Source organism: Scyliorhinus canicula, chromosome 7 (assembly GCF_902713615.1).
Source record: "Scyliorhinus canicula chromosome 7, sScyCan1.1, whole genome shotgun sequence".
NCBI lineage: Eukaryota > Metazoa > Chordata > Chondrichthyes > Carcharhiniformes > Scyliorhinidae > Scyliorhinus > Scyliorhinus canicula.
The window spans coordinates 175,618,105-175,645,986 of NC_052152.1; the positions used below are offsets into that span (position 1 = coordinate 175,618,105).

General features: G+C 48.2%; 1 protein-coding gene across 1 annotated transcript; it reads left to right on the forward strand.

Annotated features, from left to right (window-relative positions):
* On the forward strand, window positions 1-27,391 carry LOC119969568 (hairy/enhancer-of-split related with YRPW motif protein 1-like). The gene is made up of 5 exons (XM_038803351.1): window positions 1-233; window positions 384-450; window positions 553-636; window positions 4,579-4,660; window positions 25,887-27,391. The coding sequence occupies exons 1-5, from the start codon at window positions 175-177 to the stop codon at window positions 26,435-26,437; spliced, it is 843 nt and encodes a 280-aa protein (XP_038659279.1). The 5' UTR covers window positions 1-174; the 3' UTR covers window positions 26,438-27,391.
* Window positions 27,392-27,882: the final 491 nt, after the last annotated feature.

Sequence of the window (27,882 nt, forward strand, 5' to 3'; positions counted from 1 at the left end):
CGAGTGAAACACAACCGGGGCCCGGGCGAGCTGTCAATCAAAGCGGTCTCAGGGGGACTGAGAGCTGCTGTCGAGCTGACAAACTGATACCGTGGGAAAGCATTGAGACGCGTTTCCAACTAACACGTCTCTCAGAGCAGAAGGGCTTTGTACAAGAAGGCGAGCGGCTAAACCATGAAGAGATCTTTGGAATTCAGCTCCTCAGACAGTGAACTGGACATTGAAGAACACAGGTAAATCGTGAATTAAATCTTCATTCGCTGAGTTGTAGTTTAGATCACTGATCATTAAAGTCGGTGCCTCATAGTCAGCGGCAGATAATGATTTAAATGGCTGCTTTATTGAACAATCTGCCTGACGATATATAATCTTGTTTTAAACAGGAGTATGAAAGAATCTGTGTTACCATCGACTTTCTCCCAGAACCAGGCAAGAAAGAAAAGACGAGGAGTACGTTTACATTTTTGCTGCACAACACGCTTTTTTTTCTTTCCGGCGACATTGTCGAGAACATTTGGAAAATTGATTGAAGTTGACCTTTTTTATTTGCAGATCGTTGAGAAACGTCGCAGAGATCGGATTAATAACAGTTTGTCGGAACTTCGCCGACTCGTTCCCAGTGCCTGCGAGAAACAAGTAGGAGGATTTAACCTTACTGCACAGGACTAGGCAGGATTCAGTGGCAGTTTAATACCGGATACATTGATCATTTAACACACTGATAGTTTAATACAAGATACACTGATAGTTTAATACAAGATACACTGATAGTTTAGTACAGGATACACTGATAGTTTTACACACTGATAGTTTTACACACTGATAGTTTAATACACTGATAGTTTAGTACAGGATACACTGATAGTTTTACACACTGATAGTTTTACACACTGATAGTTTTACACACTGATATTTTAATACAAGATACACTGATAGTTTAGTACAGGATACACTGATAGTTTAACACGCTGATAGTTTTACACACTGATAGTTTTACACACTGATAGTTTAATACAAGATACACTGATAGTTTAACACACTGATAGTTTTATACAAGATACACTGATAGTTTAGTACAAGATACACTGATAGTTTAACACACTGATAATTTTACACACTGATAGTTTTACACACTTGATAGTTTTACACACTGATAGTTTAATACACTGATAGTTTAAACAGGGTACACTGAGTTTAAAGAGGATACGTTGATAGTCCAATATACTGATAGTTTTACACTAATAGTTTAATGCAGGATACAGTGATAGGTCAATACACTGATAGTTTAATACACTCAGTTTAATGCAGGACATACTGTTGTTTAATTCAGTGGTAGTTTAATACATTGGAAGTTTAAAACACTGATAGAATCATAGATAGTTTGATACAGGACACATGGATAGTTTAATACACTGATAGTTTAATACAAGATACACTGATAGTTGAATACAGGACACACTGATAGTTTAATAATAATAATAATAATAATAATCGTTTATTGTCACAAGTAGGTTTCAATGAAGTTACTGTGAAAAGCCCCTAGTCGCCACATTCTGGCACCTGTTCGGGGAGGCCGGTATGGGATTTGAACCTGTTCTGCATTACAAGCCAGCTGTTTAGCCCATTGTGCTAAACCAGCCCCTCAATGATAGTTTAATGCAGGAGATATGATAGTTTAATACACCTGATAGTTTAATGTACTGATAGCTTAATACACTGATAGTTTAGCACACTGATAGTTTAATACAGGATACACTGATAGTTTGATATAGGATACACTGACAGTTTTACACACTGATAGTTTAATATAGGATACACTGATAGTTTAATACACTGATAGTTTAATGCAGGATACACTGATAGTTTAATACACTGATAGTTTAACACACTGATGGTTTAATACAGGATACACTGATAGTTTGATATAGGATACACTGATAGTTTTACACACTGATAGTTTAATATAGGATACACTGATAATTTAATACACTGATAGTTTAATATAGGATACACTGATAGTTTAATACACCAATAGTTTAACACACTGATGGTTTAATATAAGATACACTGAGAGTTGAATACAGGATACACTAATAGTTTAATACACTGATAGTTTTACACACTGATAGTTTTACACACTGATAGTTTAATACACTCAGTTTAATGCAGGACATACTGATAGTTTAATACAGTGGTAGTTTAATACAGATAGTTTAATGCAGGATATACTGGTATTTTAAGACACTGTTAGTTTAATACAGGATACACTGGTATTTTATCTACTGATAGTTTAGTACAGGACCTCCTCCTCACCCGAGGGGATATGGCACTCCTCCATCTCCTCTGGGTCCAGGTGTTCTCCTCTCTGCAGTGCCAAGTTGAGGAGAGTGCAGCAGACCACAATAATGTGGGATAACCTCTGGGGGCTGTACGGAAGGGCACCCCACGACCGGTCCAGGCACTGGAACTACACTTTCAACTGTCAAATTGCCTGCTCCATCAGCAAATGCATCGAGGCATGAGCCTCAATATAGCGAGTCTCCATCTCCGTTTGTGGCCTCTGCACTGACATCATCTGCCACCTCCTTATTGGGTGCCCTTGCTCCCAAGGAGCCATCCCTCCAGACGCTTCTCTCTCTCAAAGATGGCCAAGACTGCAAGCGCTCCAAGATGTAACTATAATGGACATTCCCTGGGAAACAGGGACATACCTGCATGATTTGCATCGTTCGGTCACAGACGATCAAGACGTTCAGGGAATGGAACCTCTTGCGGTACATGACAGAGAGGTGCCGCATGATATACAATGGAGACCACAGGGCCATGTGGTGCAGTCTATCAAACCTTGCACCTGGGGCAGGCCTGCTATACCAGCGAACCCATTTCCTGGTGTCTTGGCTCTCTTAGTCATGGTCCAAGTTAGCAAACATGTGGGACCTCATATAAAGGGTATCTGTCACCACCTCTGCGGCTGACTGGGAGATGGATCACATATCACCGATGTTGCCCTGAAATGAGCCGTTCACATAGACATTCAGAGTGGCGATGAATTTAAGGGCCGTAGGCAGTGGGTGTCCTCCCATCCCATGTGGTGTCAGCTCTTGCAGGACTCGGTAAAGGTAGTCCACTGTTCCAGGGACAGGCGCAGTCATCTCTGGCTCTGTGGCTCCGACATCTGTAGATAGGGAGAATGACATCAGAAGGCCCTTGGCCGGTATAGTCTGAAACGGGGCTGTTTCCTCTGTGGTGTTGCTCCCTGTGCAGCTAAGCAGCCAGGCTCCCCCTCCTCAGCAGGGCGCTGGTCCTGGCTGCATGCAGCGGCACCTCTCTGTCTCTGCTGCTGCTCTAATGCTGTCAATAGAAATAACAACTCAACAGGCTCCATGATTCTCCAGAATCATGCACTGAAAAGAGAAGGAAACCAAAGTGTGCGGTGAGGATTCCTGACAGAGTCCCGTCTGTCAGCCCTCTACTCCTCTGGGACCGCCACCATGCGTTCTCCCCTGAGTGAATGCTTTCCTGAGTTGCTGACTCTGCCCTTGCAGCCTGGCTTCTCATAGAACCCCACCCAATTACCTCACGGTCACCCCCAGTGCTGACCCTCAGTATTCTCCTCCTGCCATCCATTTACCAGCTCCCAGTAAGGACGGGCGCTCCCTCAGCGGTGATTTGGCCACAAGCCCAGTAAGAATGACACAAGAAGCAATGCCTACATGTCAGCCTTCAGACCCTCTTAAAGCAAGGGGCTATCCAAAGTGAATGGAAGGTAAGGCCTGCTACAGACCCATCCCCCCGAGAATAAGTGACTGACCCTCAGCCCCGAGTGCAGCTTATCTGTGTCCGCCACGTCCTCCCCGGTGCACCCTGAGCAGTGACGAGCCTGGGGAATCATGGCTGGCCGACCGCTCAACTCCGATATCCCACTTGGAGGTGAAGCTACCAGGTTCACGCTTTTGTAGATCTGCTGCAAATTACATCATACCGACACCCAGTGAATATTCAGTGACGGGTGAAGGTCTGGAGAGTGTACTTGCTAATGTATTAGCATACCCCGGTTCACTTGGCATGATTCGCACTGCTCCACTGAATTTGGGCGGGGGGGGGGGGGGAGATACCAAAAGCCAATCACATTTTTCGATTCTCTCAGGATTTTGAGACTGCGCCAAATTTCTCACTGATGGAGAGATGGTCTCAAAAACATCACCATAGTTTAATATGACACTTTGATAGTTAGACACACATGCGAAGTTCAATGCACTCATAGATTAGCACAGGATACACACATAGTTTAATCCACAGATTGTTTAATACACTGATTGCTCAATACAGGATACACTTGTATCTTAATACCTTGATAGATAACGCAGGATACAATGATAGTTTAATATCCTAATCATTTAATACAGGATACACTGATAGTTTAAAACTCAATGCAGATTTACTTCCTGCTCTATGGGGAAAAATTAGGAGAAATTTTTAATTATTTGAGGAAACGCTGAAGAAAAAAATCCAATGGCACGGTTATAATGTATGTACATCAGTCCTCTAACAGCCATTATATGTTTACTCGTCTTACAGGGATCAGCAAAACTAGAAAAAGCTGAAATCCTGCAGATGACAGTTGATCATTTAAAAGTGTTACATACAAGTGGCAGAAAAGGTGAGCATAACGTCGAGTGCTTTTGAGCATTTAAGTCACTATTAATTTCACTGTTAAAAACCGTGGAAAAATCACACCTTGTTGAATGAAATGTAACTGGGTTTTCAACAGATGCTAAGTTTGTAGTCATTGCTAACATCTTTGTTGGCCTCTGAATACTAATTTTATTTTTGTGTAATGTCTAATTTTTCCATTATTGTATAATAGTTTCTAAGAAATGTATTTAATATTTCTCTTTTTTTAAAATCGCCTTTTATTCAAACTTGTATCAAAGTAGATTACAGCAAATAAACACCCCGGGAAACATTCTTCCCAACAATCAACTACACAGTTTGTACAGATTTTTCTCCTTTTCCACCCCACCCTCCCCATCACCCACCCCCTCCTCAAACATGGTCACAAACATCCTCCACCTTTTCTCAAACTCCCCTGATCAGCCCCTTAACTCATACTTTATCTTCTCTAACCACAGGAATTCATACAGGTCATCCAACCATGCTGCCACCCCCGGTGGCGAGGCCGACCGCCACTCCAGTAAAATTCGTCGCCATGCAATCAGAGAGGTGAAGGCCAAGACATCGGCCTTCCTCCTCTCTATGCGCTCCGGCCTCTGTGAAACCCCAAATATCGCCACCAAAGGGTCCGGGTCCACTCCCTCCTCCACTATCCTGGCAAAGACCGTGAACACACCCACCCAGAATCTTCCCAATTTTTCACAACCCCAAAACATGTGCGCATGATTCGCTGGCCCCCGCCCACACCTCTCACACTCATCTGCTAACCCCTGAAAGAACCCACTCGTTCTCGCCCGAGTCATATGCACCCTGTGCACCACCTTAAACTGTGTCAGACTCATCCTTGCACAAAAAGAGTCCCATTTACCCTTCACAGTGCCTCACTCAATACTCCCCAATTGGTCTCCATTCTCAACTCCGCTTCCCATTTCTCCTTGATCTTCACCTCCCCTTCCTGCTCCCCTAGCCACTTATATATATATATATATATATATCCCCAATTCGTCCCTCCCCTTCCACATCCAGAAGCAGCAGTCGCTCCAGTAGGGTCTATCCTGGCAATCTAGGGAACGCCTTCCAAACCTTTCGTGCAAAGTCCCTAACCTGTGGATACCTGAACTCACTACCCCTCGGCAGCTGTACCCTCTCCCTTAGCTCCTCCAGACTGGCGAACCCTTCCTCCAAATACAAATCCCTCACCTTGACCAGCCCCACTTCCCTCCACCTCCTGTATACATTATCCAACCCCCCTGGCTCAAACCCATGATTCTCGCACAGCGGCGTTAGCACCGACATCCCTTCCACCTTAAAATGCCTCCTCAGCTGATTCCCTATCTTCACCGTGGACTGCACCACTGGGCTCCCTGAATATCTACTCGGAGCCATTGGCAATGCTGCCATCACCATAACCCTCAAACAAGACCCTTTGCAAGATTCCTCTTCCATCCTAACCCACTTTCCCCCTTCTCTTTCCCACCACCGCTGCACCTTGTCCACATTGGCTGCCCAATAATAATGAAGCAGGTTTGGCAATGCCAACCCCTCTCTGCTGCCTCTGCCTCTGTAGCAGGGTCCTCCCCACCCTCGGCACCTTCCCCGCCATACAAAGTCAGAGATGATTGTGTCCACTTTCCGAAAAAAGGCCTTTGGTATAAAGATCGGGAGAGCCTGAAAGATAAACAAGAACCATGGCAGAATGTTCATTTTCACCACCTGGACCCTCCTCACCAACGTTATGTGCAGTGTATCCCACTTCTTAAGATCCTCCCTGGCCTCCTCCACCAGCTTTGTTAAGTTCCCCTTCCATTCCCTCGCTACCTGAATCCGCAAGTACCTAAACCTATCCCTTGCTACCGTAAATGGCATCCCCCGTAAATTAGCCCGCTGTGCCAGCTCATTCTCCAGGAATACGGATTTAATATTTCAGCATCTACCTTAATTCCATGTGCATGGTCCAATCATTTGCTTTGTTATCTTTAAAATTGTCTTTAAATTTAGAAAAATTCAGTGCATTTCACTTCCTGCTTGGAGTCTGTGTGAATATTTCAACGTGATTGGCTGCTGCCCCTGCTTGACGCGACACTGTTGTTAGATGTCAGAAGATCCCCTTGACTTGGCTACAGATTCAGACTGAAAGGGGAAATCCACGCCACCAGATTGCTATATGTTCTTGGGGCAGCTTTCTCTGAGATTATTCGTGTGCCCCCTTGCTTTGCTACTGACTACAAAGTCCAGATCCTTGCCCTGTAAACTACACCCTGGAGTTATGGCCCAAGCGGTCATTCGGAATTCTGGTATGTTCCAGAAACATTTATATAGACAAAGTCATACCTCGCCATTCACCTGAGGAAGGAGCTGCGCTCCGAAAGCTCGTGTTTGAATCAAACCTGTTGGACTTTAACCTGGTGTTGTAAGACTTCTTACTGTGCTCACCCCAGTCCAACGCCGGCATCTCCACATCATGACAAATATAATCAACAGGATAGCTATTTCCTAAATTTGTTTTTCCCTGACTGGGAATCAAACCAGCTCCACAGCGGTAAGATCACTGACTCCTGACCAATAAACCACCAGGGAGTAACTGTCTCGCACTCATCCTGAGTATGAGAAGCATCTTCTGCACACCCTCAGTGAGGCAGATTCCTCCGCCCAATGATTTGATTTATTGTCACGTGTACCGAGGTACAGTGAAAAGTGTTCTTCTATGTACAGTCCAGACAGATCGTTCCATACATGACTAACACAGGACATCCGATAAATACACAATGTAAATACATAGACATAGGGTGAGCTTTAAGGAATGTAATGCAACATAGTAGAGACAATGCGTGGAGAGATCAGTTCAGTCCATAAGAGAGCCATTCAGAGCCTGGTAACAGCAGGAAGAAGCTGTTTTTGAATCTGTTAGTGTGTGTTTCTCCTACCTGATTAAGTTGTTGGAAGAGAGAATAACCTAGGTGGGAGGGGTCTTTGATTATGCTGTCAGCTTTCCCAAGGCAGTAGGAGGTGTAGACGGAGTCAGTGGATGGGAGGTGGGTTCGTGTGATGGACTAGGCTGTGTTCGTGATACTGTAGTTTTTTACAATCTTGTGCCGAGCAGTTGCCATACCAAGTTGTGATGGAGCCAGATAGGATGCTTTCTATGGTGCATTGATGGCTCTGTCAGCCTCAGCTTCTGGGTTCTGAAGAGGTCGCTACTGCCCCTTTCCCATCCTAGGATGGCCCCATCCTTTTGCCCAGCATGGCGCTGATGTGTCTTTCTTCTCTTCCTCTGCTGTTGCCTGTAAAATGCAAATGTCACCACTGTCCCAGGGGATCATAAGCTGCTCTCCCCTTTGAGAGCAGGCTGGTGGTAATTTAACCTGGGATCACCACACCTAAGGTAAGGGGCAAGGTTGAGAAGGTGGGGCTTTCATGAATAACCTCAACCGGTACAGGAAAACAGCTGTTGGTCTCGCACTGCATCACGAACCAGTCATGCAGCCAACTGAGCAAACTGACCCCTGAAGTCAAAATGCTGTTGGAAGCAAGTCGCATAAGAAAAGCACCCACCGCCAGATTGGAACCAATATTGTAGCCACCCGTCAAAGTGCAGTGGTCTGAGATTGTTAGCTGCAGTATTATTACAAAATAAGAGCAAATCCATCAAAGACTGCAGTCCGCCATTTGATGGTCATTCCTGTGATTAATATTTGGCAGTTAAATGAGCAGCTTGCATGTAATTCCCAATAATATGATGTACAAAACAAGTAAAATAATATTAATACTATCTGAATGTATATCTATATTAGAGTCTGGTCATAATCTCACCGGAAAAAAGCAGAGGTCGGAAATCTCCACGCCACAATCACGCTCGGCGTGGGGGCGGAGAATGGGGCGTCAGACCCGCGATCGGGTCCGACACCGCTCCTGCGATTCTCCGAAAAATCGTCACCAATCACGCACGTGCGGATGACGCGGCGCTGGTCGGGGGTATTGAAAGAGGCCCCTGTGGCGTTTCTCCGCCGACAACTGGTCGTTCCCGCCGCCGTGGTCCATTCATGGTTCCACCTGGCGGGAGCTCGGAGTGGCGGCTGCAGACTCAGTCCACAGCCGCCCTGGTAAGGGGTGGTGAGATCTGTCACGGGGGGAGGGGTGCTCCAGGACGTCCAAGCTCGTGATCGGGGCCACCGATCAGTGGGTGTGCGTGATCTGGGGGGAGGGGGGCTATATTGACGGGGCTGGACCACTGCCGCAGGCCGCCACACGCATGCATGGACCTCCGGCCGGAAGTGCAGGACCCCGTATCGGCAGCCGGAGCTGCGTGGATTACTCTGGTGCCCTGCAAGACCCCTGCAAAATGGAGAATCACTCTGGACTTTCTCCAGGTAAATCCAGAGTGATTCGTGCCCGTTTTCCCATGGGCGTCGGGACATAGCCCCATTATCAGAGAATTTTGTCCCCTTTTTGGGCCTGTAGTGCTGAGACCATTCCAGCTATCAAACGGGAATCTAATTGTTTTTCCAGTCCTCGGCGAGGAATGTCACACTCACCTTCATTTTCTGCACTGATGAGCTCACCTTGTCAGTACAGGAAGAGATTGGGACGCCATTTTACAATGCTGCCCCGATCTCTCAAACTCCCAAAATGACCTCCTGACCCCCCAAACACCATAACCTACTTGTTCGGGGGACCTTGAGCCCACCTGACCTCACCTCTTAAGGGCAGGGCACCTCTGAGCCCAATACTCAGCACGGGCAGTCTGGCAACCGAGCACCTTGGCACTGGCAGCCCGGGTGGCAGTGTCAAGGTGCCAGGCTGGCAGTGTCAATGTGCCTGAGTGGCAGTGCAAAGGTGCCTGGGTGGCATTGGGAGTGCCAGGGTACCACCCTTCCGAGGGCCCGACCACCCAGGACCTCCATTGGCCTAGAGACCCCCCGGGAGCCATTAGGCGTGGACCAGTTTGTTTTTCTTTTAAATATTTTTTTATTCTCCTTTTTCACATTTTCTCCCAAATTTACATCCAACAACAAACAATAATCAGTAACGAATGTAATGTCAATCCCCATATTAATAACAATGATCCCATTCTCCGACCAAACGCCAGACATAGGCCCGCATGTTAACGTAAACAAATGACATAAAGGAATCAGGAATCATCCATAGTCGACATTAACACATACAGTCTCCCTCCTCCCAGCCCCCAACCCCCCTAATGTTCGATGTGATCGGTGTGATCCAATTCTCGAAAGTGTATAATGAATAACGCCCATGAATTGTAGACCCCTCAATCCTTCCCCTCAGTTCAAATTTGACCCTTTCAAGCGTTAAGAATTCCAGCAGGTCCCCCCACCACGCCAGGGCACAGGCTGGAGTGGTTGATCTCCACCTTAACAGGATCCGCCTTCGGGCGATCAACGAGGCGAAGGCTGCAACATCTGCCTCCGGGCCCGTTTCCAACTCCGACTGGTCCGACACCCCGAATATGGCCTCCCGAGGGCCCGGGTCCAGTTTCACGTGCACTGCTTTAGGGATTACCCTAAACAGCTCCTTCCAGTAATCCTCCAGCTTTGGACAGGACCAAAACATATGAACATGGTTTGGAGGGCCTCCCCTGCAACGTTCACACACATCTTCTACCCCCTCAAAGAGCCGGCTCATCCTCGCCCTTGTGAGGTACGCTCTATACATCACCTTCAGCTGTATCAGCCCCAACCTCGCACACGAAGTGGAGGCATTCACCCTCCGCAGCACCTCACACCAGAACCCCTCGTCCATACCCTCTCCCAACTCTTCCTCCCACTTTGCCTTGATCCCTTCTAGTGATGCGCGTGGATCAATTCTAATCGGCGCCGCGGCGAGGTTTCTCAGGGGCGGGTGTTTGATCCCGGGCCTTGGGAGACTCTGGCGCAGACATTTCATTGAGCCAAACTGCTCACTTAAATATGCAAATTTGGATCCCGTCCAGTGACGGCGAGATCCAGATCCCAACATCTCGCGAGATCTCGCTAGATTTCACGGGGCGTCCCGTGCATCACAGAATTAATGGCCTTGTTGTGTCCCGAGTCAGGCATGATGAGGCTGTATGACATTATATTTTTCTATTTATTTGAAAATGTATTGAAATAATTTTTAGCGCGGGATTTACCGACCACCCTGCCGTGTATTTTTCGGGGTGGTGGCCTGCCAGCGAGATCTACCGGTCCCGCCATCGTCAATGGGATTTTCCATCAGTTTGCTCTCAATCATCTGCAAAGTGATTGGAAGTGTTGTCGGTACTGCTGTCAAAGAGCACTGTCACAGCAATAACGTGCTCACTAATGTCAGGTTTCTGTTCTGCCAGGGCCACTCGGCTCCTGACCTCAGTACAAGCCTTAGTCCGAGCATGGACAGAAAAGCCCAACTCAAGAGGTGAGGTGGGAATGATTGCCCTTGACACTAAGTCAGCATTTAACCGAGTATGGCATCAAGGGGCCCCAACAAAACTTAAATCAATAGGAATTAGGAGGAACACTCTCCAATGGTCAGAATCATACCTAGCAGAATAGAAGATGGTTGTGATTGTTAAAGGCCAATCATCTCAGTTCCAAGACATCGCGCCAGCAGTTCCTCAGGGTAGTGTCCTAGGCCCAACCATCTTCAGCTGCTTCATCAATGACGTTTGCTCCATAATAAGGTCAGAGGTAGGGAGGTTTGCTGATGATTGCACAATGTTCAGCCCCATTCATGACTCTTTAGAAACTGAAGCAGTCTGTGTCGAGACTGCAAGACCTGGGCGATATTCAGGCTTGGGCTGATAAGTGGCAAGTAACATTTGTGTTACACAAGTGCCAGGCAATGACCATCTCCAACAAGAGAGAATCTAACAATCTCCCCTTGACATTCAATGGAATTATCTTCACTGAATCACCTGCCTTTAATGTTCTGGGGATCACCATTGACCAGAAACTGGACCTGCCAAGTAAATACTTTGAGTACGAGAGCATGTCAGAGGCTGGGAATTCTGTAGCGAGTAATTCATCTCCTGATTTCCCCAAAGCCTGTCCACCACCTTCAAGGCACAAGTGGGGAGTGTGATTGAATACTCTCCAATTGCCTGGATGAGTGCAAGCCCAACATATGAAGCTTGCTTTCATCTAGAACAAAGCAGCCTACTTAATCAGCATGCCATCCGCCACCTTGACTATTTGTTACCTCCATCAGAGGTGCACAGTGACAGCAGCATGTACCATCTACGAGATGCACTATCGCAACTCATCATGGCTCTTTTGACAGCACTTTCCAAACCCAAGACCTCTACACATTGAAGGACAAGGGCAGTTGCTGCATGAGAACATCACCAAGGATTTATTGACCACCAGAAAGGCAGAGACACAGTGGAGGAAGGCGCAGGGAGCGGTCTATGAGTATGGAGAGAAGGCGAGCAGGATGCTGGTGCACCAGCTTCGTAAGCGGGACGCGGCTAGGGAGATTGGTGGAGTGAAGGATAGAGATGGGAAGGTGGTGCGGCAGGGGGCAGAGGTCAATGAGGTCGTTAGGGACTTCTATAGGGAACTGTACCGGTCGGAGCCGCCGGCGGTGGGAGGGGGAATGGAGAGTTTTTTGGACAGGCTCCGATTTCCAAGGGTGCAGGAGGAGCAGGTGGAGGGACTGGGGGTGCCGATCAAGTTGGAGGAGCTGGTCAGTGGGATTGGCCATATGCAGTCGGGGAAGGCGCCGGGACCGGATGGGTTCCCGGTTGAATTCTATAAGAAATATGCAGACCTGCTGGGCCCCCTGTTGGTTAGGACCTTCAACGAGGCATGGGAGGGGGTTGTTCTGCCCCCGACAATGTCTCGGGTGCTAATCTACCTGATCCTGAAGCGTGATAAGGACCCCTTGCAGTGCGGATCATACAGTCCGATTTCACTGCCGAATGTAGACGCCAAGTTGCTGGCGAAGATCTTGGCCACTAGAATAGAGTACTGGGTGCCGGGGGTGGTACATGAAGATCAGACGGGTTTTGTGAAGGGGAGGCAGCTGAACACTAACGTGCGAAGGCTGCTAAATGTGATAAGGATGCCGGCAGCAGAAGGAGAGGCGGAGATTGTGGTGGCATTGGATGCGGAGAAGGCCTTTGACAGGGTTGAGTGGGGGTACTTGTGGGAGGTGTTGGAGAGGTTCGGGTTTGGGGTGGGGTTTATTAAATGGGTGAGGTTGCTGTACGAGGCCCCGATGGCGAGTGTAGCGACAAATGGGAGTAGGTCCGAGTACTTCAGGCTCCACCGTGGGACGAGGCAGGGGTGCCCCCTGTCCCCCTTGCTTTTTGCGCTGGCAATTGAGCCTCTTGCCATGGCTCTTAGGGAGTCGAGGAGGTGGAGGGGTTTGATGCGAGGTGGGGAGGAGCACCGAGTGTCGCTGTATGCGGACGACTTGCTGTTGTATGTAGCAGACCCGGTGGGGGGAATGCCGGAGGTGATGGAGATTCTTGCTGAGTTCGGGAGTTTCTCGGGATATAAATTGAACCTGGGCAAGAGTGAGCTGTTTGCCGTACACCCGGGAGATCAGGAGGAGGGGATAGGTAGGCTCCTGCTAAAGAGGGCAGTTTTAGGTACCTGGGAGTTCAGGTGGCTAGGAGCTGGGGGACTCTGCACAATTTTACTAGGTTGGTGGAGCAGATGGAGGAGGAATTTAAAAGGTGGGACATGCTGCCGTTGTCGTTGGCGGGTAGAGTACAGTCCGTTAAAATGACGGTGCTCCCAAGGTTTTTGTTTTTGTTTCAGTGCCTCCCCATTTTTGTTCCGAGGGCCTTTTTTAGGAGGGCGAACAGCTGCATTCTGGGATTTGTTTGGGCGCATGAGACTCCGAGGGTAAGGAGGGTCTTTTTGGAGCGGGGCAGGGATAGAGGGGGGCTGGCGCTTCCCAACCTCTCTGGGTACTATTGGGCGGCTAACGTCTCGATGGTACGTAAGTGGGTAATGGATGGGGAGGGGGCAGCATGGAAATGAATGGAGATGGCGTCCTGTGGAGGCACGAGCCTGAAGGCACTGGTAACGGCGCTGCTGCCGCTCCCTCCAACGAGGTACACTACGAGCCAGGTGGTGGCGGCTACCCTCAAACTTTGGGGGCAGTGGAGGCGACACAGGGGGGAAGTGGGGGGCTCGGTGGAGGCCCCGCTGCAGGGGAACCACCGGTTTGTCCCAGGGAACATGGATGGCGGGTTCGTGGGGTGGCACAGGGCGGGCATTAGGAAGTTGGGAGACCTGTTTATCGACGGGAGGTTCGCGAGCCTTGGTGAACTGGAGGAGAAGTTTGAGCTCCCCCCCCGGGGAATATGTTCAGGTATCTTCAGGTCAAGGCGTTTGCTAGGCGACAGGTGGAGGGGTTCCCTTTGTTGCCCCCGCGGGGGGTAAGGGATAGGGTGCTTTTGGGGGTGTGGGTCAGGGATGGGAAGGTGTCTGACATCTACCAGGTAATGCAGGAGGTGGGGGAGGCGTCGGTAGAGGAGCTGAAGGCTAAGTGGGAAGTGGAACTGGGGGAGCAGATTGAGGAGGGGACATGGGTGGACGCCCTGGAGAGGGTGAACTCCTCCTCTTCATGTGCAAGGCTTAGTCTCATCCAGTTCAAGGTGCTGCACCGGGCCCACATGTCCGGATCTAGGATGAGTAGGTTCTTTGGGGGCGAAGACAGGTGCGTCAGGTGTTCGGGGAGTCCAGCGAACCATGCCCATATGTTCTGGGTATGCCCGGCACTGGAGGAGTTCTGGAAGGGGGTGGCGAGGACGGTGTCGAGGGTGGTGGGACCCAGGGTCAAACCAGGCTGGGGACTCGCGATATTTGGGGTTGGGGTGGAGCCGGGAGTGCAGGAGGCGAAAGAGGCCGATGTCTTGGCCTTTGTGCCCCTAGTAGCCCGGCGGAGGATCTTGCTGCAGTGGAAAGAAGCGAGACCTCCGAGCGTGGAGACCTGGATTAACGACATGGCGGGATTCATTCAGCTGGAGAGGGTCAAATTCGCCCTGAGGGGGTCGGTACAAGGGTTCTTTAGGAGGTGGCAGCCTTTCCTTGACTTTCTGGCTCAACAATAAGGTACTAGGTCAGCAGCAGCAGCAACCCGGGGAGGAGGGGGGGAAGGGGGGGGGGGGTTAGGGGGATAGTGTTTAAGTTAATTTGCTTATTGTTAATTTATTCTGTTGTTTATTGGGATTGGGGGGGGGGTAGGGGGGTTTGTTATATGCGTTGTTACAGGTGCCGGGGGGTGTTTATTACTATTATTGTTATTGTTATTATTGTTTTGTTGATATATATTTTTCAAAAAATTCCAATAAAAATGATTTAAAAAAAAAGAGAACATCACCAAGCCACGTACCAACCTGACCTGGATCTATATTGCTATTCCTTCACATTCACTGGCTCAAAATTCTTGAATTCCCTTCCTTACATGACTGTAGATGTACCTACACCAGATGGGCTGCAGCGTTTCAAGAAGATGGCTCACCCCCCACTTTGGCAACGCCAATTAGGGATGCACAACAAATGCTGGTCTTGCCAGAAACATTCTCATCCCTTGAAATAATTTTTTAAAAATTGTTGGAGATAATTATAATGTTCAGGCAGTGAACAAATTTCTCCCCAGAGAAATAGGCAGGTTTCCCAATGAGATCATCCAACACTTTGCCATTTATTTTGAAGGGGGCGCGTTTTGCACCGGCAGTGTTAGGGATGGGGCCTAAAGATGCCAACAGGCTCAGCTTCACCGAGATCGGGCGTGATTTGTAATGGGTGCCCTGATCTCTAAATTAAGTTAAAGACCCACCTACCACAACCAACTGGAACCCCCCCCCCCCCCCCATAATTATCGGCAGCATCACCCCCCCCCCCCCCCCCCCCCCCCCCAGGAACACTTGCATCATCCCCTCCCCTCAAGGATCAGTGGCATCCACCCTTGCTCCCAAGGATCGCTGGCACCAACCCCCACCTCCCCAAGGATCACTGGCATCAACTCCTAACCTCCATCACCCCACAAGGATCGCAAGCTTCGGGCATTCCCAGTGGGTCTCCTATAGGCCCTGCCCTGGCCCCACCCCAGTTAGGCCATGCAAATTCAGGGCCCATCCATTCAGGCCATGCCCCTTCAGAGCCCTACGCTTTAGACCCCCACCACCTTCATGCTCCACCCATTGGCACTTCCAGGTTGGCACTGCCAGGGTTCCAGGGGCCGGACCCCCTTGTTCCCAATCACCCAGGGGAACAATGGCTGCCAAACGCCCTAGTGGGCTCTAACTGTGCATTTAAGAAAGCTTTCAAGCAAGCCACAAGTTCTGTTATAATGAAGAGTGGGGAAAAAAACCCACTGTAAAAATTTGAGTTCAACCAGGCCCCAGGTTTGCAAGGGAGGAAACTCTTGAATGTTAACGGGGTGTGAAATTCAATGTAAACAAACCATCCCTATAGGTACTATGAAGCAGTTGCAGCCAGCTAAATGTGAAGCTCCTAAAAGTCAATGAGCATGAAATTGAATGTGAACAAGCAAGTACAAAGGGATAAAAGAAGGTACACTGCAACAATGAAACTATAGAGCCCATTGAAATTTCAAGGGCAGTGAAATGCTTCTCCAAGAGACAAGTCGCAGAATGTCTCTGCCCTGTGAGAAGATTCTAGGATAGACAGGCTACAGCTGTGCTGTACACTGTTATGGACTGTTAAACATGAAAGAAAGCAGACTTCAAGCCTTCACAGACTCATGGCTACCTCATCCTTGGGTTGACCCCGGGCCTGGCTCCTTGTGGTGAATGAGATTAACACGGTATTATAGTTACCAATGTCACTCTGTTCCAAGTATATACATGTATCAATACTGTAAGTGCAGTTGCACTACCTGACCACCAGGGGGAGTAGCTCTGGGAGTACTCGAGAGTTTGTACTGGGCTCCCCCCTTGGCTCTTCCCAGAACTCCTCCCCCTGGAGCTGCTGTATAAAGATCCGTGCCAGAGTCAGCAAGCCAGTTCACCGAAAGTTCAACGGCTAACAGGCTGGCTCTGTTGTAAGTATATTAAAACCGCTATTCTAATCCTACAAGCACGTGCCCGTAGAATTGATGGTTCCATCACTCCTGACAACTGAGCCCTTGTGCTCCCTGGAGGCAAGTGGAAAGGGATTCCCACCTCCTTCCTTCTTCTCAGAGTGCATCGCACGTGGTCCACTTTCCAAAAGACCAGTAACAATTGACGTCTGGCTGAATTGCACGAGGCTGGAAGATCTGATTTAAATCTTGTTAATGAGATTGAAATTTATTCAAGTACATTTAAATCAGCCTCTTGCCCTTTTCTGGGCGCGATCCAGTTTGTGCCAACGGGAGTGGCAAGCTGTTTTGTGCCTCGGTATGACTCCCAATTTTGACCTAGCCCCAAATTTTCTCGACATAACGGTATTTGCGCCAGACTCGAAGTGGCTGGAAAATCGCTCCAGCAAGGTTTACCTTCTGACTGGAATTCAGACTCATCTGGACTGATTTGGACTAAGTTGATTTGGATATTACAATAGTCTGAACATTGATTTCACGTGATGACAGTGGGCTGGAATCTTCCACCCCGCCCGCCACAAGAACGCCACGGGCGAGAGGTGAACAATGGAGAACTCCATTGATCTTGGGCGGGATATTCCGGTCGCCGGGCGAACGTGGCTGGAGAATCCCGCCCAGTAATTCTTCAGAGCTTGCAGTTTGTATTAGGCAGCCAACGGCGTCAGTGTGATAAAGTAACTTCAATATGCTGCCATTCTTGAATGCATTGTGGTGGTCCCATGCTCCAGGACTGTATTGTAGCATGATGATATGAATGAGATATTTAACTGAGATCCTCCTGTCCTGCTGCTTCTGGTAGTCACTACAGAACCCAAACACTATATGAAGAAGGACAGGGGGTCTACCTAGGTTGCAGGCCAACACCCCTCCCTTTTTTATTATAAATGTTTTTTTATTGGGTTTTTGAACAAGGTATAATTACCGTTATGTACACAGGATAAGAAACATATATATATATATATATATACACACACATATAAAGAAGAGAAGGGCCCACCTAAACATGCCAACGGGAAGAAAATAGTACATAGTAAAAAAAATACAATAAAAAATGAAATAGAATAACTGGTAGGGTATTGTGCACCAGCTCGACAGTGGCAGCTCTGTACACCTGGCAAAAATATTTATAACACATAAGTAGGCGACTGCAAGGGGGGAGAGGGGGGGGGGGGGGGATTGGGGAGGCAAATATACATTTGGGTGCCGGGGAGATAATTACAGTGTGCGACACTTGGCTGTGTTTCGTGTTGTTGTCGCCTGCTTCTCCCGGACGGATCTTGCTGCCGTCTCGCACTCGCCTCCGCTTCTGCTGCTCCTCCCGTCCTCTGTCTTTATTTTCCTTGTTCTCCTCTCCTGGAGATGTCATGCTCGTTTTGGTATCCCGTGCCTTCCTTCCAGCTCCCATTTCCGCCCCCCCCCCCCCCCCCCCCCCCCCCCACCTCGCTGGTTCTCCTCTCTTGTTCCCCACACCCCCCCACGGTTCGTCTTTCTTTCCTCAGGTTTAGTTGTCTCTCCCCCCACTTCCCGGTCTATCTCTCCCTTTCATGCCTTGGCTACTTTCCCCTGATTCTTGACTACTTTCCCCTGATTCTTGGCTACCTGGCTATTCTTCCTCTTGTTCGTTGGCCACAAACAGGTCCCGGAACAGTCGCGTGAATGGCTCCCACGTTCTGTGGAAGCTGTTGTCTGATTCTATGATGGGGAACATGTGGGCGTGGTTGGCCGGCCCTACTTGGCACCGTTCACATCTATCCTCCACCTCCGGGAAGAACCTACTCATACGGATTCTTGTTAAGTGGGTCTATGTACCACTTTTAGCTGCATCAGGCTGAGCCTTGCGCACGTGGCGGTGGAGTTGACCCTATGCAGTGCTTCGCTCCAGAGTCCCCACCCTATCTCAATCCCTAGGTCATCCTCCCATTTCTTTCTTGTTGCATCCAGTAAGGTGTCGGCCCTTTCTATCAGTCGGTCATACATGTCACAACAGTTTCCTTTGTCTAGTATGCTTGCGTCCAGTAGTTCTTCCAGTAGTGTCTGTCGTGGCGGTTGTGGGTACGTCCTTGTCTCCTTTCGTAGGAAGTTTTTAAGCTGCAGATACCTTAGCTCGTTCCCCCTGGCTAGCTGAAATTTCTTGTCAGTTTGTCCAGTGTTGCGATCCTGCCATCCGTGTATAGGTCCCTGACTGTCAGTGTCCCTCCGTCCTGCCCCCACCTTTTGAAGGTGGCGTCAGTCAGTACTGGTGTGAACCTATGGTTGTTGCAGATGGGAGCTTTGTCCGACATTTTGGTCAGGCCAAATTGCTGCCGGAGTTGGTTCCAGGATTGGAGGGTGGCTATCACCACCGGGCTGCTGGAGTGTTTTTTGGGTGGGGATGGGAGTGCTGCCATGGCGAGGGCCTGGAGGGAGGTCCCCACGCAGGAGGCCTCCTCCGCGCGCACCCACTCGGCCTCTGGCTCCATGATCCATCCCCTTATTCGCTCGGCCGTCGCCACCCAGTGGTAGAATTGTAGGTGTGGGAGGGCTAGCCCCCCCCTGGATTTTGTTCTTTGTCGGACCTTCTTTGGGATCCTACCATTCCCCCCCCCCCCCCCTCTGAGTTTGTAGCCCGAGAAGGCTCCAAACTCTTTCAGGAGCGCGATGATTCCGTCCATGCTGCTCTGTGGGTCCGAAATGTAGAGGAGCAGATCATCTGCATAGAGTGAGACTCTGTGCTCTCTGCCTCCCCTTCGGAACCCCCTCCAGCTTTTTGCTGCTCTGAGCGCGATTGCTAGTGGTTCGATCGCTAGGGCGAACAGCAGCGGGGACAGTGGGCACCCTTGTCTGGTGCCCCTGTGCAGTTGGAAGTATTGGGAGTTGGTATTGTTGGTCCGCACGCTCGCCATGGGAGCGTTGTATAGGAGCTTTACGCAGGAGGTGAACCCTGTTCCAAGCCCGAACCGCTCCAGTACCTCTATGAGGTTTTTCCATTCGACTCTGTCGAAGGCCTTTTCTGCATCTAGGGAGACGATCGCCTCTTGTGTTCTCTCCCTGGAGGGGGTCATTATCATGTTCAGCAGGCGCCTGATGTTCGAGGTAAGCTGTCTACCTTTGACGATGCCCGTCTGGTCCTCTGTGACCACCTCAGGTACACAGTCTTCCAGCCTTTTGGCTAGGATTTTGGCCAGTATTTTGGCGTCTGCGTTGAGGAGTGAGATGGGTCTGTATGACCCACATTCCGTTGGGTCTTTGTCTTTCTTAGGTATCAGCGAGATTGAGGCCTGTGCTAGCGTGGGTGGCAGTGTGCCCATAGCTAGCGTGTCTGTGAACATCTCCCGCAGGTGCGGGGACAGCTCAATCGCAAATTTTATGTAGAAGTCCGCCGGGAATCCGTCCGGTCCCGGCGCCTTCCCCGCCTGCATGGAGCTAATGCTCTCCATGGTCTCTCCCAGTGCTAGTGGTGCTTTCAAGCCCCGTTTTCTGCCCTCCCCCATGACTGGAATGTGCAGTCCATCAAGGAACCGTTTCATCCCAGACTCCCCCCTTGGGGGCTCTGAGGTGTACAGCTCTTGGTAGAAGGCCTTGAAGGTTTTGTTAATCTTTTCTGGTTCTGTTTCTAACGTGCCTCTGGTACCCCTGATTTGGGCAATTTCTCTGGTGGCTGCCTGCTTTCTCAGCTGGTGTGCCTACAGGCAGCTGGCTTTGTCTCCGTGTTCGTACAGGGTCCCACGTGCCTGGCGGAGTTGGTGCACTGCTTTCCTGGTGGAGAGCAGGTCAAAGTTCCTTTGTAGCTCTTTCCTCTCCGCCAGGAGCTCTACGGTCGGGGCCTCGGAATATTTACGGTCTACCTCCAGTATGGAGTCGACCAGCTTCTGCCTAGCCACCCTTTCCTCCCTATCTCTTTGCGCTTTGAAAGCGATGATTTCCCCTCTTAGTACGGCCTTTAGCGCTTCCCAGAACGTGGAGGGTGAGACCTCCCCATTCTGGTTGTTCTCCGTGTACTCTGCTATGGCCCGCGCTATCCTTTCGTTAAAGGCCTTGTCAGCTCGTGAGGCACCGTCCAACCTCCATGTGGGGCGTTGGGCCCTGCCCGTCTCTAGCCGCACGTCCATGTAATGTGGAGCGTGGTCTGATATCACAATTGTGGAGTATTCCACTTTGTCTATCCCTGGAAGAACAGTTTTCCTCACCACAAAGAAGTCAATTCTGGTGTATACGTTGTGCACTGGGGAGAAGAAGGAGAATTCCATCTCCCCCGGGTGGGCGAACCTCCAGGGGTCCACCGCTCCCATCTGCTCCGTAAAGTGACTGAGTTCCCTTGCCATGCTTGAGGTTTTCCCCGCTTTGGGGTTTGATCTGTCCATCTTTGGATCCTGTACACAGTTGAAGTCCTGTTGCTTGTTCTGGGTGAGTGTGCTTAACACTCAATTTGGCTCTGTTTCTTTACTTAGCTCTGGAGTCGCCAGGTATTGTTAAGATACCGCCACAAGTTTCAAGGTGAAGTTCAAAGCAATAAAACCATACACCAATTAGTAAGTTCAAACAACTGAGTTTATTATAATACAATTATAATAACTACCCATGCACACGCTAAAAGGATTAAACTATTCCTACCGCTAAATAAACTAATACTTATCTCGAAGGAGCTGCCGGGTCAGTTCTGCAGACTTCAGGTTGGTATAAGTTAAAAGGGGTCAGGAGTGTCTATCTCTGGTAGCGATCGTTGTGAGACACTTACTTACTGGCGGCTGCTGTCCCAAACCTCTCTCTCTCTCCTTCAAGGTCTTCTTGGCAAAAGCTGGTCGAGGTGCTGGTCCACAAGGCAGGGCTGGTCAAGGAGAGAGGAGGGCTGGACAAGAAGACTGAACCATGTGTGGGACCTGTCTTTTATAGGTCCCAGGGATCCGCGCCCCTTTGGGCGGACTCCCTTACCTGCTTGGAATCGATTGGGTCTCTTCCCAATCGATATGTTTGAATCCCCCCCAATACTGAGGCTGTTCCTTAGCTACTGGGCGGGCTTTCAGGCTCTTTGTTTTCGAACCCCGCTGGTGCCTGGGTGTCTGGTATTCTTTACAGTGTTGCAGTTACTTCCCCATTTTTGTTCATTGTCTCTGGAATCGTTCCATTAATATGCTAACTATCCCGGAGATTGCCTCATTAGTATGCGGAATGTTCGTTTCGGAGCTGTCTGCTCTCTTAGCAGACAGAATCTACACCTGCCAGGTGCAGCCTGCTGGCGCTGCAAACATTGTCCATTTTATCCTATATGCTTTGCGTTCCTCCATTTTGTATTTAGGGAATGGCCAACTTCGGTGGTTAGTCCATGCCTCGCTATGTCTGGGATTTCTGCCATGGTCTTCTTGATGAAGCTCGTGTCATCCCAGTTGGGTGCGTACACGTTAACTAGTACTACCGGTTCCCCATCCAGGGCCCCGCTGACCATGACGTACTGTTCCCCCCGTAACCGTCTTTGTCACCCTAACCATCGTCCTCTTGCCGATCAATATCGCCACCCCCCTGGCCCTAGTCCCATAGCAGGAATGGTAGGTTTGTCCCACCCAGCCCTTTCTTACCCGCAGTCGGTCCTGCTCTCTCAGGTGTGTCTCAGCACCTCGGTAAAGGCTGCCTTCCAGTTCCAGCTCCTTCCTGGCCTCGAGGGAGAATGCACCGGTCTGTCCAGCTCTTTTTGATGCGGCGATACTTCCGTTCTGCCGCTTCGCGCTGATTTGTTCGTCTGAACTGGCTCGCCCATTGCCCCTTGGTGCCCCTTCTCCCTCTGCTTTGGCTCCCTTCTGGCATTTTTTCTCCCCCTTCCCTTTCTTCTTTTCTTTTCCCCTTGTTTTTCTTTTCCCCTCTTTCCGCCCCTGTTTTTTTTTGTTTCTTCCCTTTTTCTTCTCTCCTCCCTTCTCTCCTTTACCACTTTATTTTTTCTCTTTTATAAAACTCTTCTCAGGTGGGCTTGTTTTGGGTGAGAAAAAAAAGAGTGCAAAAAGAAAAAATAAATAAATATCTTTTCCCCCCCTCCCCTCTCTTTAAACGTTTTCTTTTCAGAGTTTTGTTTTTGCAGAAGTTCTTTTTTCCTTCCTTTTTCCTCACTCACCCAGGGTCGATCGAGGTCGGCCTCCTTGTTCTTGCCTCGTGGTGGTCACTGCCGGTTTGGGGGGGGGGGGGGGGAGTGGGTCGGTACCCGCTGCTCTGTCCCCGCTGCTTGGTCCGGGCCGCCGCTCGTCGCATCCTGCGTTCACCTGGTGAGGGTGGTTGGATCGTTGGCTGTTCCTCCGCTCCCTCCTCTCTGCAGGCTCGGCCACGCATCGGTCCGAGCCGCTGCTTCGGTCCTGCCCTGCGCTCTGGTGCCGTTGGGGGAGGGGGGGGGGGGTGTTTGCAGCCGCTGCTGCTGCGCCGGATCGCTCCGCTGCCGAGGGCCACGTTCCCCTGCCACCGATTTCGCGGGACTTAGAATTTTTTTTTCTTTTCCCGCCTCCTCCCGTTGCGGAGACCCCCTGAAAAAAGCTCCGACTTCGTTGTCCTGCGGGAGCCCCGTTTTTTGCGGCCGCTCCGCTCGCGAACCGGAAGTCGTCTCCAACACCCCTCCCTTAACCAATACCACCAAAAGACAGACTAACTGATTGTTCATCTCATTCTGTTTATGGGATGTTGCTTGTTAAAAATAGTGATTGAAGGGCAGCACGGTGGCCTAGTGGTTAGCACAACCGCCTCACGGCGCTGAGGTCCCAGGTTCGATCCCAGCTCTGGGTCACTGTCCGTGTGGAGTTTGCACATTCTCCCCGTGTCTGCGTGGGTTTCGCCACCACAACCCAAAAATGTGCAGAGTAGATGGATTGGCCACGCTAAATTGCCCCTTAATTGGAAAAAATAATTGGCTAATCTAAATTTTAAAAAAATAGTGATTGTAATTTAAAATTTGTGAATGAAGATCTGGCAGGGTAAGATTAATTTCAATGCAAATTTTATTAGCATAGCAGTATTTGGGCTCAGGGTGGTGTGGGATCTCTTGTGATTCAATATAAACAGCTCTTATATCTTGTTAAAGTGCCATAAAATTTGCTTTTCTTCTATAAATGCATTGTATTCGTGCCTTTCAACTTGTTGAACATTATACAGCAAATGAACAAGATGCAAGCACCCCATTGAGACTATGGGAAGGGTACACCAAACCTTTTCTGGAATAATACCCAGAATGAGGGGGTGTAGTTGTGAAGAAAGACTAAAGAAACCGGACTGTTATTCATATAAACAGGAAATTTAAAGAGAACTGAATAGATCTTTTTGGAATTATGTAAGGGAGGAACTATGGAAGATTATCGTTAGCAAATTAAATGTATAGTTAGAAGAAATGGTTTCAAACAGTGTGGTACAATACCACAGGATGCTTTATCAGAAATGGTAACTGAAGCAGAAACTAGAAGGGAAATGGGTAAGTATTTAAAGACGTAAAATAGAAAAGTATTTGGGGGAAGGGGCAGGAAGATGGGGTTGGATCAGATAACTCCAGTTGAAGAGTTAGCATTTACAAAGGCACAATGGTTTGAATTGTCTCCTTGTGTTCAGTGATTTCTATGGGATGAACATAATGCACATGATGAGCAGTAACCAAATTCATTGTTGGGTTATCAAACATGAAATAAACTTTCACATTTTGCTGAAGCATACTGTCAAGCAAGGGTAGCAATTTTTAAAAAACTGCATTTTTAGAAATGTATCTGTATGCGTGTGTGCGATATTGAGATAGATATATTGATTTTCAATGGGCAAATATATGTATTGTTGCCAGTCAACTTTATTTTTCAATGGAAAATTATCTATCAGCTTCCAACAAGAGAACAATTATATGGGAGCTAGTTGTCATGGCGATTCCCCATTCTCTGTACTCGACCTCAGCCTTGACTGCTTCTCAATTACATTTTCTTCATTCATGGATCGCACGCTGTCTCAGCCGTACTAATATCACTCCTGCACTGTTATGTGGTTAATCTTCCCCTGAATTCCAGCACTGTGTCCCTCTCACTCCCAGCTTGCATGTCAGACATTTCTTCTCCCTACTTCAGACTTTATGTTCCCTTGCCACTAGCCCTTGATCCACAGTATTCTTTCTCCTCCTCCAGCTCAGTTTTGAATCTTGGGATCCTTTCCCTAACAGCCTTAAGTCGTGCTCATTTTTTCCTCTAGCTTCAGGCTCTAATACTTCCTTACCTCTGTTTTCTGGTTTACTCTCTCTCTCATTCATAATATACTGAAAAATTGCACAGTCTGTGATTATGGCCCATTGGTTTCCTAGGTAGCTTATATCGGTCATTTTTTTGCCTTTTTACTTGACCACTGGGAAAATATAATACAAATTTAGGTGTTGTTCTTTGCGGCGAAGTCACAAAATTACCCCAGGTATGGGATATTCCTTGTTGAGATACAATTCCACAGATTTGGGCAGCACGGTAGCATTGTGGATAGCACAATTGCTTCACAGCTCCAGGGTCCCAGGTTCAATTCCGGCTTGGGTCACTGTCTGTGTGGAGTCTGCACATCCTCCCCGTGTGTGCGTGGGTTTCCTCCGGGTGCTCCGGTTTCCTCCCACAGTCCAAAGATGTGCGGGTTAGGTGGATTGGCCATGATAAAAAATTGCCCTTAGTGTCCAAAATTGCCCTTAGTGTTGGGTGGGGTTACTGGGTTATGGGGATAGGGTGGAGGTGTTGACCTTGGGTAGGGTGCTCTTTCCAGGAGCCGGTGTAGACCCGATGGGCCGAATGGCCTCCTTCTGCACTGTAAATTCTATGATAGATGCCAGACTCTCGAGTACTTCACTCATCGTTTATATGTGAATCTTGGCAGTGAGCGTCTGCAGGCTATTTTGTGACTACTGATCATTACACCAAAGCCTGGGCTTCTCCTTAATCAATACCCCCAAAAGCCAGCTGGGGTGATTGGATGGCTTTGTAATTTGACATCCTGAGGATAATTATAGTGTAGCTGCTCCTCAGATGCCTGGGATTGGCCTGTATTATTCTCTAAATAAATCTGTGAATTCAGGGGTCGAGTACTTATTGCAATTTGTGGTTGACAGCTATAGTTTTAAATCATCTTGCCTTTTAGTTCATTTCAAAGTTAGAACATTGTCACACTGTAATTGATTTTATTGCAGCAAGGTGTTTGACACAGTTTCTAATTTCACTGTTTTGAATTAACAGGTTATTTTGAAACTCCGGCATTTGCCACGGATTATCGGATTCTGGGTTTTCGGGAATGCTTATCTGAAGTTACCAGATATCTCAGTGTGGCTGAGGGATTAGATCATTGTGATCCTTTGAAGGCTCGCCTGGTGTCACATTTACACACTTGTGCAACACAGAGAGAAGTTGTAACTGTTGAGAATAGCCATCAGCTCCTGAGTGCAGGATACCCTCACCAGCTTGCGCTGACCTCTCTGTCTCATTTCAGCGTTGAAGCCCCCGCTCGCAGCTTTCCTCCTGCAGAACAGAGTCATCACAAAGAGTCCATGCTCAGCAGTATCCATCTCGAACAGTTAAATAAATTGTCCCCTGCAGGCTGTGTGGTTCCCATTCTGGCAAATGTGGCACATGTGCCATCTTCAATATTTCCAGTTTCTCCTCTGACAGCCATACAGTTCCCATTTTCTATCGATCCTCTGCCTCGACTGCCAGTGGCTGCAGCCCAACCTCCAATACAAGTTGTAAAAAATGGAAAGCACTTCTGGGCTACAGAAGTGGGGGCTTTTTAATTTGAATGTGTGGTTATAGTTTAGAAGGGCAAGTGACAAGATTTTCCTTCTATCACGTTAAAGTTAGCATTATGCAGACAATTCCATGCACACTTCATGATATGGTAACTACGTCTCTGCTAAGGTCAGACCTCATTATTATAAACTCTATGCAAAGGAAAGCAGTCCTTATTTAGGATCATCTTATCAATCATTGGCTTACTTTAAGGACTTATAATAGTGCCTTAGCTGACAGCAGGGAAACATTAATTATATCAAAAATGAGCAATAATGAGTTTCAAATGTATGTAATTTATTATATATGATTGAAAAAGACTTTTTATTGCATGAAGAAATGACTCTTGAGTATTAGAGTTTGATAAAAATTATGATTAAGGGTGTCCAATAGCTCCATGTGTAATTGCACTGTGCAGTTTAATTCTAACCACCACAAAGCAACAGGTTTGGTTCCTGTCTGTGCTGAGTCACAGTAAGCCTTCTGTCCCCTGAACCAGGAAACGGAAAAGCCAGCAGTTTCCAAACTCTGAATAATAGCCATGGGGTAAAGTACTGAAGGGTTGCCGGTTCCTATGGAACTTCCTTGTTGTGAAATGCTGCCTTCAAGAAGGAAAAAAATCAAAAATAATTACAACCAGATGTTAAACTAATTGCCTGGACTGGTATAATTACTGTGTTCAGAAAGCCGAATATACATACCATCTGACATTACACTATCCTCATTGCAAACTATGAAACATCTCGACGAGGAGTGTCCATCATTCAGGCTTTGAGGCAAGAGTACCCTCTAGTGTTCTACTGCCTTCCGACAAGTTTAAGCTCAGCCATGTTATGGAATTTATTTTTTGAGAGCTTGCTGTGAATATGTAATTCCTTCTTGATCAAGACTGTACATAACGGTTTAATGATTGATGATTAACATGTCCCCATTGATTAAAGTTAATTGTTATGGCTAAATAACTAATATGTCTCTCCATGATATAACAGGAAGAGTTACACTTTTTTGGTGAAACCACAGACTGGGTTAGTGCGAGATTTCATAGCACATATGCTATTGTGCAGTAACTAAAAAATATCTTCAAATTTTATCACTCATACACAACTGTGTGCTGAAAGAATGTTTATCTTAAATTAGAGGTATGTGGGTGAAATTTTTAATATCTAAAAATTGTATTTCTTAAATTGACTTAGAAAAAGCACACGGGTATAAATAATTGGGCCAAAAATTATATCAATCTTCTTTATACTGATCAATATGTGGCATACTAATGCTAATAGAATGGAATCCAATCCCATTGTAGAATCCCTACAGTGCAGAAGGAAGCCATTCGGCCCATCGAGTCTGCACCGACCCTCTGAAAGAGCATCCTACCTTGGCCCAAACCGCACATTATCCCCATAACCCAACCTAGGGCCAATTAATCATGGCCAATCCACCTTACCTGCAC